Source organism: Lepisosteus platostomus, chromosome 14 (assembly GCF_059453375.1).
Source record: "Lepisosteus platostomus isolate fLepPlt1 chromosome 14, fLepPlt1.hap1, whole genome shotgun sequence".
NCBI lineage: Eukaryota > Metazoa > Chordata > Actinopteri > Semionotiformes > Lepisosteidae > Lepisosteus > Lepisosteus platostomus.
The window spans coordinates 17,928,898-17,943,457 of record NC_142624.1 but is presented as its reverse complement, the minus strand read 5'-3'; the positions used below and the strand labels follow the sequence as shown (position 1 = coordinate 17,943,457).

Here is a 14,560-nt window from a genome sequence, read left to right as displayed (position 1 = left end):
AAAAGTAAATCTGAAAAACTCATGAGTACTAAAGCAGAATTTTTAATACGCAAGTCAGCCCTATTATGCACATGCTCAATACTGTACCTTAGTACATGAGACTAAAATAAAACAAGTACCTCAGTAGTACCTTCTACCGAGTACCTTCTACTGAGATGATCAAGGACAATTACAATGCTCTATTCTCTAGCCCTGAGAATTTCTGTAAAGTGCTCTAATTTATGTACAGTAAATCACTACACTTCTGAAGCCAGCATATACTTGACCAACATAATTCACTGAACCCTGCTGAAATTGCTACTCAGTTAGTCCATTCACAGGTTGAGATTTTGGGTGCACCTTTAAAATTGCCTGATCTAATAATAAATAAAATACCTTTGTATTCCTATTGTTAAATATAGATCCTTGTGGTATTCCACTATAGTACACAACTCTAACTGGTGAAATCTCCCTTTATCCGTGGTCTGTTTCAGTAGGGAGTGCTCACCCTGCGGTCCTAATGTGTGGGTCCTAATGCTCCAATAGAGTGATGGGGACACTATACTGTAAAAAAAAGCACTATCCTTCAGATGAGAACTAAAAACCAGGTCCAGGGAATTTCTCAAAAGGGGTAGGGGCATTAACCTGATGTCCTGGCCAAATTTCCCCCTGTCTTTTACTAATCATGGTCTAATAATCCCCATTCATGAGCTTCATCACTCTGTTCTCCTTCTTACTGATAGCTGACGTACGGTTAGCTTACTGGTGCATTTTGGCTACCGTCTGATCATCCAGAAAGGTTTTATTCATTGGTCTTGGTGGAGGGGAGTCCACATTATCTGTAAATCACTTTGACTGGAGTGTCCTGAAGAGCTCTATATAAGTGTAAAGAATTATTATTATTAAAAGTGTACACAGTGTTCTACATAAGGCATTACTAGTGTGATATACACTTTTAACATCATTGCCCTAAATATTCCCCATATTTAACTACATATACTAACATTCCACGCCTTTAAATTTTCCCCACACTGTCTAGAAGATGTTAATGATATCTCAACATAAACACCTAAGTCTTTTTCAGAAGTAGCTTCCTCTAACTCAGGCTCTTCTAGTGCCTGTATGTGCTGTGACAAACTGGGTAGGAAAGTTCTCATGAGCCATGTTGACCATTTCAGTTAGGAAAGTTGAAGTCTCCAATAAATGCTGCTTCTTCTTTGTGCACAGAAATTCTTCATTCATTAGACACTGTAGAATTATACTCTATAATCTTAATTTGTTCATCTATAGCATACTCTTATCACTATGCCATTGCGATGTTTCTTTAACTAGTCTGACACACATTGATTCTGAGATTCTTAAGAATCATCCTCTCCATCATTTTTGGTAAGTCAGGTTTCTACGATTCCGATAACATTATAATTGCCTTAGAGCTTTAAGTAGTAGCTTTAATTGCTAATAATGGTAGCTTCTCATCTGATTTGTATTGGATACTCTTGATCAGATAATTGATCATTACTTCATCCATTTCCCTTTCATCTTCTAAAGGTTTCCCATTATTTTCACATATACATTTTACTTCTCTCTTTCCTGAAAATGAAAGTGAAATGACAATGAAACTCACTAAATGTATATTCAAAATAATTAATAATCCTGCTACTGATTAATTATATAATACCAACTGAAACTTAAGGGTAATTACAACCATATTAGAACTGCTGCATTTAAAAAAGTAGCTCAAACACAACATGGTGATATTTTTCTCATTGCTTGCTTGACGGTATATACTGTAGCTTTGTACCTGACAAATATTTTTATTTTAATTAATTTAATTAAATTAACCTTTTCTCTGCCACTGAAAAGGTCGGAAATAAAGAAATAAAAGGTAGGAACACCCTTTCTATTAAATCTAGGGCCATTATGTTAAAAGTGTATGACACTAGTAAGGCTTCATTTAGAATATTGCATACAATTTTGGTAAACAAAAAAGATACATCTTTTCTTGTGGCAATTGTTAACATTTAGCAGATATTCACATGCTGTTTCCAAAGTTGTAGTTTGCACAGTTGTGCTGACATTAACAGAGACTGAATGAACAGCAGTGATGCTACAGTGCATGACAGAACAGATAAAAGGCTAGCACCACAAGAACAATCTCTGTCACACTCCCTCATGATGGTTTTAAATTAGCTCAAACAATGTATCTCATCGCCTTTTTGTAAGGTCTAGAGATATGGGCTCATCTAGTATACAGGAGCCTTCAAGGTATCAGTTGTCAAAGCTACAGGATACTGGCTCCTGGACAATTTATCTCATCTTGAGGAAGGTTGGAGACAGGCACATTAATTGGGAAATTATCAGATCAGTGACTCTGGCTTGATGAATTTTATCAAGACAAGGCAATTTTGTTTCTCTTTTCAAGATGAGTCATCATTCCCCTTTCCACAATCTTATGTCAAGCAAAAAAGCAGAGGAAGAAAAAATGACAAGCAACTATTGTTTGTATAATTGATAACACAATTTCTTATTTTAAAGCACAAACCTTTTCAAATAAGTGTCTAGTTACAGAATAACATAAGCACTAATTAATTACTTAATAAAGTAAAGGGAAGGGGAATAATAAAAAGGCTTTCTTCTGCATTTCTAAGATGCCATGTTATAATTTTTAAGGCCTGAGAAATAAAACTAAATAAAATGCTATGAATGATGGCAAAAGAGCAATATTTTGAGAAATGTATAACAAAATCCACAAACTAAAGTTCAGGAGTTAAACCACGAAACTCCTTCCACTAAAATGCTTCCTCTCCTGTAATATTATTTCAGTAACAATTCCCTTCCAGTGTTTGGTGTTTTATATCACTTCACCTCCACATTGCTGTCCTTGCAGTTGTCCCATGGCACATTTCGTTTTTGTGTGTGTGGGAGGGGGGTTGGTAATATATTTCCTTCATGGCCAGAGAGCTGTCCTTCAGACAGCAGATTAAAGTGAAAAAAATACTTTTGCATTATATATTACTAAAAAACTAAGATCTGAGGTGTTGTCGGTACTTCATGAAATTTCAGTAACTCTTCTAAAATATCCTTTGGAATAAAAAATGCTGTACACATGTATTAACCAATTCCACATAATTAATGTAACTAACCCCAGAGAACGGACTTTAACTTTTCACAGTATACAAATCACATTTACCTTTCTTCCATGAGTGTCACCGTGAGCTCCGTGATGTGCAGATGTCACTTTAATCTGAAACAAAGATTATGGAAAACAAATTACTCACAGGGCACCAAAGAGTGAAATATGCAAAGGTTGAAAGCCGTGTGATGTTCTGAAACCAATTAAAAGTTAAATCATTAAATTAGCATTCCTGTATTAAATTCAATTCCTCAACTCAATTCAAGGATCCATAAAATCAGAAGCCACAGTGTTTACCTCCCGAATGTAATTACCAAAACAGATGCATAGAGGAATCATTGGGCAGTTATTTGTTCAGCTGTTTATACGAATATGAGAGGATGGCAGGTTTAGTCAAGATGGTTTTAACATCCACTAAAGATGAAGGAAGAAACAATGACTGAACAGAGGGGCCTGTGTACATTGGAGTGAAAATTGTGGAAATATTTTGAGTGGCTGTATTAATAGAGGATACATAAGTAGTTTAGGTAGAGCTCAAAGAGCAGCTAGGATTTGTTTGTTTGTTTTGGAAGTTTAAATGTAACATAAATATAAAAGGAACACTGTTCTTTTGTTTAAGTTTAAGATGTGTGTGTGTGTGTTGCCTGAGACCTGTCTGTTAAAAAATACATGTTACTGATCTGCACCCTGGAAGTGTCACATTAGAAAAAAGCAAAGAAATTCAGGCAGAATAAATATTATGTCAAGCAGATCATCAGAAACAGAAAGAAACTTACTGGCAGAAATCTGCAGATGTTAGTTCCGCTTGACTTTGCTTCCATGACATGTTTCAATGAAGTGGCCACTACAGACTTTGTGTGCAACAAACCTTTAAAGATGATTCCTACCATCTGGCTTTGTTTAGTCAAGTTATATTAGTTTAAGTGTAATGCTATGCAGTATTTGATGGAGGACAATTGCAAATACATTGGATTATATGTTTTGTTAAGGGTACTATGTACCAAGTTGACTTAAGTAGTTCATCAGAAATCTCCAAAACAACATTGGAAATGCTACCGTATCACAAATATAGACCAGCAATATTTGAAAAGTATGTTAAATATTAAATATAATAATATAATATTTAAATTAAAAGAAGGGCTGTTTCATAAAACAAGATTACTTAGCCAAATATATTAAAAATAGTTTACTGTAGAAGGCTGTTGTGAATGCAATGTTTTTTTCAGCTTTATATCCACATTAAAATATATAAAAATTATATTTGTCTTAATACTAATTTAAGTGAAAAGTAATTAGGAAGCAGATTATTTTATTTTATATTTTGATTATAAACATTTTTACATTGTACTGTGGTGACTTTAGAATCATACAGTACCATACTGTATTTACTGTACATTTACTGTACATTTACTGTACATTATATTTATAAACCGATTATATCATACTGCTGTTGATTGCTGCACGGTATTGCACAGTGCAAAGACATAATGGGAAGTTAAAACTTTCTTGGAAAATTGGTGCCAGTGTGAGTGTGTGTATCTGGATAGATTATTTTAAGTGATTGTTTCATGATTAAGGAACTTGAAAAAAAGCTACATATTGTAAAGCAACGGGGGCTCAGGCGGGCGCCCTTGCCGCATTAGGTCGGACCCCCACCGTCGGGGGCTCGATCCCGGGACTCCCGCGTCACTCAACAGGGACCCAGCCCGGTGAGCTAAAGAGAGATCTCTCTACAGCCCAGTAACTGTAGTCCTGCTATCACAGGGAAGGACGGAGACGTCACCGCTCTGGTAAGCCGGCTCTTACACAGTGCCTGTTGGCCGTAAGCGTTACAATATATTAACACTTTATTCTTTTCCTGATCTTGAATAAAAAGTTACTTTCAGGTCACGTCAGTTGTCACTGTGCATGACTTCGGAATTTCTCTGCCCTCCTTTCTTGCTTTGTTCTGTTACTTCCTATTTAATTTTTTCTTTAGGACACTAGAAAAATATAAGAAGACTGACTCCCCGGTCTAGCCCCAGGCATCATAATTTATGAGAATTTTTTAACATTATATACAAAACTGATCTTTACTTGCTTTAATTCACCAGTTTCTTCTAGGAAATACATAATAATAAACTTTTATCTTATATAGCACTGTTAAAAGTGGCTTTTTAAAGCACTTTACAGTAAAAAAACAAAAAAACACACAATGAGAGATGTGACGCAGATGCCAGGAAGTTGCACAATAGGTTTTGTGGGAACTGGAGTTCAGTGCCTGTGAGCAATCTGTTTGTTTCAGCACCTGTATCCTCTCCAACTGATGTTAACCCCCTAGCAGGCAAAGTGAACTAGCAGCTACTGTCTGCTAAGTGGAAACACTAAGGGGAATATTTGAGCTAATGCATGTACTGTAGCGCCTCTACAGAGAACATATACAGTGATAGTGAATTTTTAGATATCATATCCTTATTGGTTCTCAGGGAAAAGCAGGAATATTGAGGATTTACATATTGGCAGCAAATGTAAGGCAACCTTAGAGAGAAAGAAATGTTTTGTTTGAAAAAATAAAGTGGAACAAGGTTTACTTCCACTGGAACTACTAAACCTTTACTCTGCTCTGTGGTTGTGATCTAATAATAATGGTGCTGAAACTGCCAGAGTATGACGGACTTCTTAAAGATGGAACAGGTGGATCAACCCAGTCGATAGCAAGGTTGTTCGGGACAACACATGCCATAGTGACAGTGGTGGCTCTAACTGGACTGGTACACAGATAATGACAGATATGTGAATGACGTTTCCATATTATCTTATTATCAGAGAAAGTCTTTATTATTTCAATGGAACAATTGGTTAAAGAGATAACTTGTGTTTTGACTGGGATTGAACCCAGACCCCATCACATAAGAGTGCAGAATTATACCACTGAGGCACCAAGGTGTCACTGTGATTTTCATTATATTTTCCTTTAGATGTAGTTAAAGGAGCAAGTCAACAGTTTTTTTTTTTATAACCGTAGCAAGTGACCAAGTTAAAGATGTTAATGAAAATGTTTATAAAGAAGGTGGAATACTGTTGTGTACCTTATTTTGTATTTTTAGCAACTGATATATATATATATCTTTTTTTACCTTTTATTATTCATAAATTGTTATAGTTAATAATGTTCAGAGACGTTATTATACTTTGTTAGTTTTTATTTTTAGCTACCAAAATTGCCCTTTAGTTACATGATTCCATATTTATATTTCCTATTAATTGGATTTAAAAAAGTACTGCAATGTTTTTACAACAATAATGATAGCAAGTATTCATAGAAAACGTTAAAACATTAAGACATTTTATAAAGTATACAAAGTTTACATAGTTAATGCGAGCATGTCAAACCTTTTCCAAAATAACCACAAAAAGTGATTGAGTTTTGTGCAAAAATGTTTATGAAGAAGTGGAAAACTTATCTACAGCTATAAACAGTATGTATAATATATTTATATTCATAATTAATATTGTTTATAATGTTCAGAGACATAATACTTTTTATTTTCAGCTACTAAAATTTCCCTTTAATTACATTATTTCATATGCATATTCCATATTAAGTGGATTTAAAGAAGTACAGCAGGGAAATAGATTAAATGATAATAAATAATAAATGATAAATGTTTCTGAATCCTGTGCACATCTATCCTGCACTACCAGCTTCCTTCATCTGCAATGAAAAATCAAATAAACCACTATTGCTAACTCAACAGCAATGTTACAAATGTGTAATCAGACCAACAACCCTGAAGTTAACTGAACTGAAGGTGGATTTATTATTGATTTCATCCCTAATTACCTCCCATTGTGTCCTTTAAGTACCAGTCACTGATTGAAGTACAGTTGTTTTAGCTTTTGAATAATTAGGCTCTCTGTAAAAATGCCACTGCTCATTCTCCTATGAAACAGGAACCTCAATTCCATCTCGCAAGTATAAACCTTTCATACACAGAACTGTCTCAGTCCTACCACAATCCTGGCAAAGCAGAACTAGGGCTGCTTGTGACTGTAAGAATGCAGCAGATAGTGAATACTATGCAGCCTGACATTTGCAACAGAAATTTAAAAAAAGGCAGTTCTTCGAATTCAGATTTACGTTTTTCTGATCATTGAACATAAGAACATAAGCTGCACATTTTGCCTGTTTAATTGTAAAATACAGATGCAGTCATCTAAAATGCATGTTAAAACATGTGTCAACAGTAAAAAACAGTAACTTGTGTGTTACCACTTTCCTTACTGTAAGACAATGTTGCTTCACTCAAGTGCTCAGAATCACCTACACAGTAAAAAACTGCATCGGTCACAAGGAATCACAACCATATGAACAGAGGTTTAGTTTCTTTAACACTGAGCTACAATACAAACAGCAGTTTTAATAATATATGGGCTTACAAAATCATTAGTGTAAAGTATACCCTGTCTTCTGAAATGTTATCTTCCAACGAAAAATGATCAGCAAACTATAAATGATTTTGGCAATCTGTAAGCTTTCATTCTCTCCACAAAGCTCTAATGTTTTTTTCCAAACTTCAATTTAACAACAAATAATACAAACTGGAAAAGGTATCTAAGCTGGGTGAACAAAAACATGACACAAACCAATAGTGCCAGAGGTAATTACAAATCAGAACTGTCACTCCCGGGGTAGGAACATTTCACATTCCCATGAGTGTTCACCTTCCAGCCATGCCTATGAGGATAAGACTGGGCTGCCTGTCTGTTCATCCTGTTGCCTTTCAATCAGGCAGCCAATCATCTAATCAAGCCATCAATTAATTACCACATGAAGGCTTGATTCACAGCTTTACCAGTGCTCTGACATAGAGCTACTGCCAACCATCTTATGTGTCTTTTTACAGTATTGTGTCTCTGTCACTATACTGGGGCATTGGGACTCCACAGAAACTGGGGGGTGAGTACCCCCTACTGTCCCCCCTAACAAACTTCCAGCAGCAACTGCAGTTTTTCCCGGGAGGGCTCCCATCCAGGTACTGACCAGCTTCAGTGGGTTGTCGGTTCTGAGTTGCAGGATGATATGGCTGCTGGCGTGAGATTGTATGTTGTGGGTATAAGATATTTACTTATACACAAAAGTTTAACTAACAGATTAATTTTCTGGAGGCTGGGAGGAGATGAGCAGTGACTGGCTATCAGTGCTGATCCACCAGAAGGAAGGTGTTATAGATAAAGATTGAAATGCCAGATGAAAGCTGGGTTCCATCTGATTACATCAATTCCTGGCCAACAGCCATAGTCAACCCAACTACTGTAGAGCATCAATAGATGTATATAAGAAGCAATTCTTTGAATACCAAGTAACTTCCAGGAAATGCTAAAAGGCAACTGAAGAAGAGCAGTGATGATATCTAGGAAAGATTGGCCTAGGTATATGGGGCCAGCAACCTCATGCACAGCACTCGCAAGAGGGGATTAGGGATGCTACAGAAGCAGAATTTGAGGAATACCCCCATACTCTCCCAAGAGGGGGGTGGATGAGAGATTTTATAGGATGGATACAACAGTGTGAGAAAATGTTTGTGAACCCTTAGGAATTATATGGATTTCTGCATGAATGGCTCCTAAAATGTGATCTGATCTACATCTAAATAAAGAGTTTTAAGAAACAACACACACAACATTTTACATTTCCATATCTTTATTGAACAAAGGGTTTAAAAAATTGAGGTAATTGATGGAAAAAGTATGTATTTATTATTATGACTTAGATGAAGATCAGATCACATTTTAGGAGCCATTCATGCAGAAATCTAGATACTGTAATATCAAAGGGTTCACAAACGTTTTCTCACAACTGTATGTAAGAACATCAGAGGATTGAAGATACACCAAGCAAAGACCAGTTATGGGAAAGTGGAGGCACAGGTGCAGTGCATAATTGCAGTAGTAACTGGTAAGACAATGGAGGACTCAAGTCACGAAGCACCCCACAGTACTTGAGATGACCCAGCACTCCTGAACTATGAAAGGAGGTTGACTGACGCTACCCTAGAGACCCAGTCCCAACCAGGAATTAGAGAAAGGATCAACTGGCCAAAGGCAACAACAACAGCAAAGAATGGCAACAACTAGATGAAGATGTCAATAGAATACTGTTACGCCAGGCCTGACAAGGTGTTGAAACGGGCTCGGTGAAAATTAGAGTGAATTATGAGTCAAGATATGCGGCAATCGAGATAATTTATTCAATGACGACACCGCTTGATGAAATCAAACAGGTCTGAGACAGAGAGTCAGCAAGACAGGAGCTGCGCAGTTGAAGCAGGTGGAGCAGGGACTGAGGACTGAGGAAAAACAAGGGGGTAAAAGGCAATAAAGACAGAGGGAACTGGAAACTGAGGACTGGGGACTGGGAAACACAGGGAAAATTCCTTAGAACCCGAGAATCTGAAAACAAGCAAACAAACAAGCCAGGGTTAGAGACTCAATGTCTGAGCTTAAATACTGTGCGAGGTTCCTTAATTGGCCTGACAGGCCTTGCCTGCTTTCGTTGAGGATGGCCCCAATGAGTCCCCAGCATGTGTGAAATGCGCATTGGTAATTGGTGGACTTAATGTGACGGTGCTGGAGCTCGTCAGGGTGTAACACATACTGGATGCAACTCCAGCTGGGACAGTTGAATGGAAGGTCCATACAATTACAGTAATAACTTACAACTTGGCAAAGAGGAGCTTTGATACAAAAGTAAAGAAGTGTAATATTGGAATAGGAAAGCAAACGAATAGAAGGGAGAAAGAGATACATCACTTGAGAAAAGAGATCAATATCTTGAACAACAGATTTAAGAGAGCCAAAGAGGAGGAACAGCAGGGGATATACTGAGGTATCAGCTCTGGAGAATGCGCAGGGCTGTTAATGTATGAAGGCAGAAGAGAAAAAAGGAGAGTAGAGGATCCATTCAGGTTTGCTATGATCCTCATAGGGGAAACCAGGTCAGGGCAACTGATGTGCTCTAAAGAAGAAAAGGAGGGATACCTATGGAGACGTCCAGAAGAAGGAATTTAAAAAAAGAGAACCAAAAGATTAGTAGAGTAATAACACCAACAAAGGAGCTAATCATCAGTGAACCATCCTGAATTAAGTCAAAGAGGCATTAAAAAAGGCAAAATCAGGGCCCACCCAAGGCCCAGTTGGAATAAGGTACAGATGCAGCCATTCAAAGTGCGCGGTACAGACACGTACCGGAGGTAATTGGCTACGGTGTCGCGCATCGTGACGCAAGATGACGCAGGATACCGCGGTACGTGATTGGTTGACCGACAGGGGCACTCGTGGTCCGTTGGTCTGTCGTAGAAAGATTTACAGTAAACGTCTTTACTGTGTCCATTGTAGTATTTAATATTTATATGGAATTTTACCTCTGAAGGGAAATCTTAGTGCCTGAGCATAAAAAGAATAGGAGCATACTGAAACGCGTGTGAAGTCCATAAACGATATTAATTTTGGAACTTAAACATACAGTATATGGCTGGTCTCGGTACTTTAAACAAAACATACACACCAGTATTCCATTTCTCCCTAAACATTTTAAGCATCGAAGTCTTTAACTAACGTGATACCGGAGTCAACAAGCATACTTTTAGAATTTGATTAAAAGGGAATATAATATGGAATCACGTATCTCAAGAAATTAATAACGATATAATTGTATTCATGATGCAAAAGAACTGCAACGGACATAAAAACTCCCTTGCTTTTAACAGAGCGTTCCATAATTTCTAACTACGAAAATGATTTAAACTGCGACACTTATCATTCACCAAGAGCTCGAAATAGAGCTCACAAGGATCCTCTAGAGCACAGCAAAGACTATATTAAAAGAATCGCGTATCTCAAGAAATTAATAAGATATAATTATATTAGTGTAATTCGTATAATTATATAATGCCAGCGAACTCTTGTTTTTATGTCCACTATAACTACGCTGGGCAAACGCCCAGTTCATCTGGCATTTTCTTTTACGCTGCGGGCATTCTCCTGGTCTGTGTCTTCTAGGATATAATGCCAGCGAACTCTTGTTTTTGTGTCCACTATAACAGACAATCTCCTTTGCTTTTAACCGAATGTTTAATAATTTCCTTAAATGAAAATGATTTACTTTATTTCCCTCACGGGATCAATAAAAGTATCTATCATCTGTCTAAACTATGGGACAGAATTCTGGGGTCTCCCCATACCAGAGATTATGGTAGGGCTTCAGAATGGTGATTGGCTGACACCATCTGACACCCCTCTGATTGGAGAAAAAGACGTGCTGGTTTGCTATACATACAGTACTGTACCAGGAAGAGGATTTCTTTCTGTTCGAAACGTGTATTTTAAAAGTTTAAGAAGTAAAAACCTTATAGCGTACACAGATTTCGTTATCTTTTTCTTATGCATAATAATGTTCACCGCTCTGTCTAGCAAATTAATGATAAACTTTATTTTATATAGCGTTTTAAACGAATGAGTAATTAGATTGCTCATAAACCTAATCACTTGCTTTTTCTTTTTATTTAGGCTCAGATTTCAACTATAGATCGTATTATTAATAACCATAATAACAACCATCCAACAAAAACAACCATATAAACATAATACCAACCAAAAACATAGATAATGACCACAATACAAAATCAAAGATATCAAACCATTATACTCTCGCAAATTCCTCCAATTATCATAATCCCGCCCCTTATGCAAAACCAAACCCTCCTCCCATCCCAGTTTATCCTCTTTATCATCCTCAAAATCCACCTCGATTTTCAACTTAAAGCATTACTGCTTACTGGGTTTTTGAGGGGGGGGGGGGGAGGTGTCTTTCGCTGGAAATCTCGCCTGCTTCTACTTTACTCAACCCACTCTCTGCCGGAGTGCTGGCTGTGACGAATTAAACCGGTTTCACAGGTATTTTCCTGTAGGAAGTACAGTGTTAAGTGGTAGCTGGGCTCCTCAATAGAATCGCTTTAACATGCTAATGCGTTGGTTTAACAGTCCGGGAGTGGCAAGCTTCCAATGTCAACTCGACTCGATTGGAAGACAATGAACGTATTTTAGCCCTAAATGAATTAATAGCAAACATGGTTTACATAAAATACATTTTTCCAAGAAAGTTTATAATAATACGATCTATAGTTGAAATCTGAGCCTAAATATAAAGGAAAAGCATTTTCAGAGAGCAATCACGCTGTGTTTATGTAGAAAAAGCGATTAGGTTTATGAGCAATCTAATTACCTATTCGCTTAAAACGCTATATAAAATAAAGTTTATTTAGAGATGAATGATCAGTGTCGCAGTTTAAATAATTTTCGTAGGAGGGCTTGGACAGATTCCAAGTGCATTTTTGCAATTTACGTTGCAATTTAGAGCTTTCTGGCAAGAGGAGACACCCAAATTATAATGTAACATGCCACTGTTTGTGCATGAACAAAGTTATACTGCAATTTTCCTTGGATACGCGATTAAAAAAGATTTTTTTTTGAATCCCCGGCGGAACACACTTCATCAGAATCAGCGCTTTTATACAGTATATCGCTTTTAAACACATATATTTAAACACACGTTTACGATTTAAATCAAAACGCAATTCAAATCAATATAAATGTTTATTTTGTAACGCATAGGTGACTATTCATTGTTATTAAAAAGACTTAAATTCGATCATGTTGTGATATTTAGAAATATAAATTTGTTTGGTGCAAGTGTGGTTTTATTTAATCTCTGACCAAGGGAAACGTTTCATTTTTTCAAAGAAATGTTTGTTAAAAAATAAAGTCGTAGTTCCATGGGATTCAATCACAGACCATGTGACATGGGAGTCAGGAAACTAACACACAGCGCCACCAGATTTGACAACGCTATAAAAACGCTATAAAATAATGTGACTAGGCACAGAACAAGTTTACAGCACAGTACAATAATAAATGCTGACCATGACTTTAGAAGCATAAATTACCTTACACTCAATTTAAACACAAGCTGTCTTTAGCCCTCTAAGCTGGTTCATACAGAAATGTAGAGATCCAGGCTCAGAACACACAGCTTCATTAGCGAATACATATGCAGGACAACTAGAGAAGACGTTTTACAGAGGATGGATTTTTAGAAACATCCCATCAGTGACATCACTGAAGTCAACTCTTAGGTACTGTAACTGTCGTGTGGATAGTTTCACAAGAATCAGACAAAGGTTTAAGCATCGCTTGTTCTAGATAAAACTGCAAAAAAAACAAAACAACAACCCAGAATGTACTTCTTTGCGGCTCTGTTTGCCCAAATCATATATTCACAACATGAAATCTAGAAAATAATATTACGTAACCAAAATCCGCAATATGGAAACAGAACCTGTGTAATTGTTGATAGATGATGTACTCGTAACATTTTTACAAGACGAACTACAACATTTAAAAAATGAGTTGTATGTACTTGATATCTCTAATCAATCCACGGCCACATTGTTAAAAGCAGAGTCCCAGCACAAAACGAAACTAAAACGCATACCGTTTCGCGCTTCTTATTAGTTGCTCAAAAGTAATTTGACCGTATGAAATGCATAATATAAACCTAGAAACATATACGTGAGCAGTATTTACGCACTGTAGTATCGGTGTTAAGACATACCTCTCAAATACTGTAAATCAAGTTAAAAATATCTCAAGACCGATTCTGGTCATAATGAAACCATGTTTCGTGTGTGTTTTCTTTAAAGTACCGAGACCAGCCATAAACTGTATGTTTATGTTCCAAAATTAATATCGTTTATGGCCTTCACACGCGTTGCAGTATGCTCCTATTCTTTTTATGCTCAGCTACTAAGATTTGCCTTCAGTGGTAAAATTAGATATGAATATTCAATACTTAAACGGGCACAGTTAAGACATTAAATATACATACACATACTGTATACAGTACAGTTTTCATACGATAATATGTTTATGTTCCTAAATCAATCTCTTTTATGAGCATGTGAAAGGCATGCTGAATCGATTCTAAAAAATTACTGTACTTTGCATGATTGGAAACAAATGCGTGATTGCGAAATGCTGTGGTGTTACTTTTACAAAGACGGTCAATGAAAAAAAGAATGTTGACCAGGGCAATACTTTGAGTTTACACTTACAGCTTGTCCAAAGTCATTCATTATTAATACTATTAGTAATATCTTCGTTAAAGACTTTGATGGCCACAGCTCAAACATGAGAGGTTGAGCTTTATTAGCTCCACCTTGCGGAAATTCCGGATACTATTATTTTGCTTGTCGTATTATAGGAGAATTTACGGTAACTCGCGGTATTTACCGGTAGCTTGCGGTAGACTGCGTACAGCGTACCGCAAAATAATGCGGTATCGCCCACGCATTTTGAATGGCTGCATCTGTATATAAGAACTGTCCAAAACTGCTTCAAAGGCTATGGAAA

General features: G+C 36.7%; 1 protein-coding gene across 1 annotated transcript in view; it reads right to left on the bottom strand.

The window, feature by feature from the left end:
- The window catches only part of vps8 (VPS8 subunit of CORVET complex), a 387,878-nt gene that overhangs the window by 89,631 nt on the left and 283,687 nt on the right, over nt 1-14,560 (bottom strand). The window contains exon 44 of the mRNA XM_088607294.1: nt 3,170-3,223. Within this exon, the coding sequence (XP_088463420.1) occupies nt 3,170-3,223 (54 nt within the window). The remainder of the gene's footprint in view (nt 1-3,169; nt 3,224-14,560) is intronic.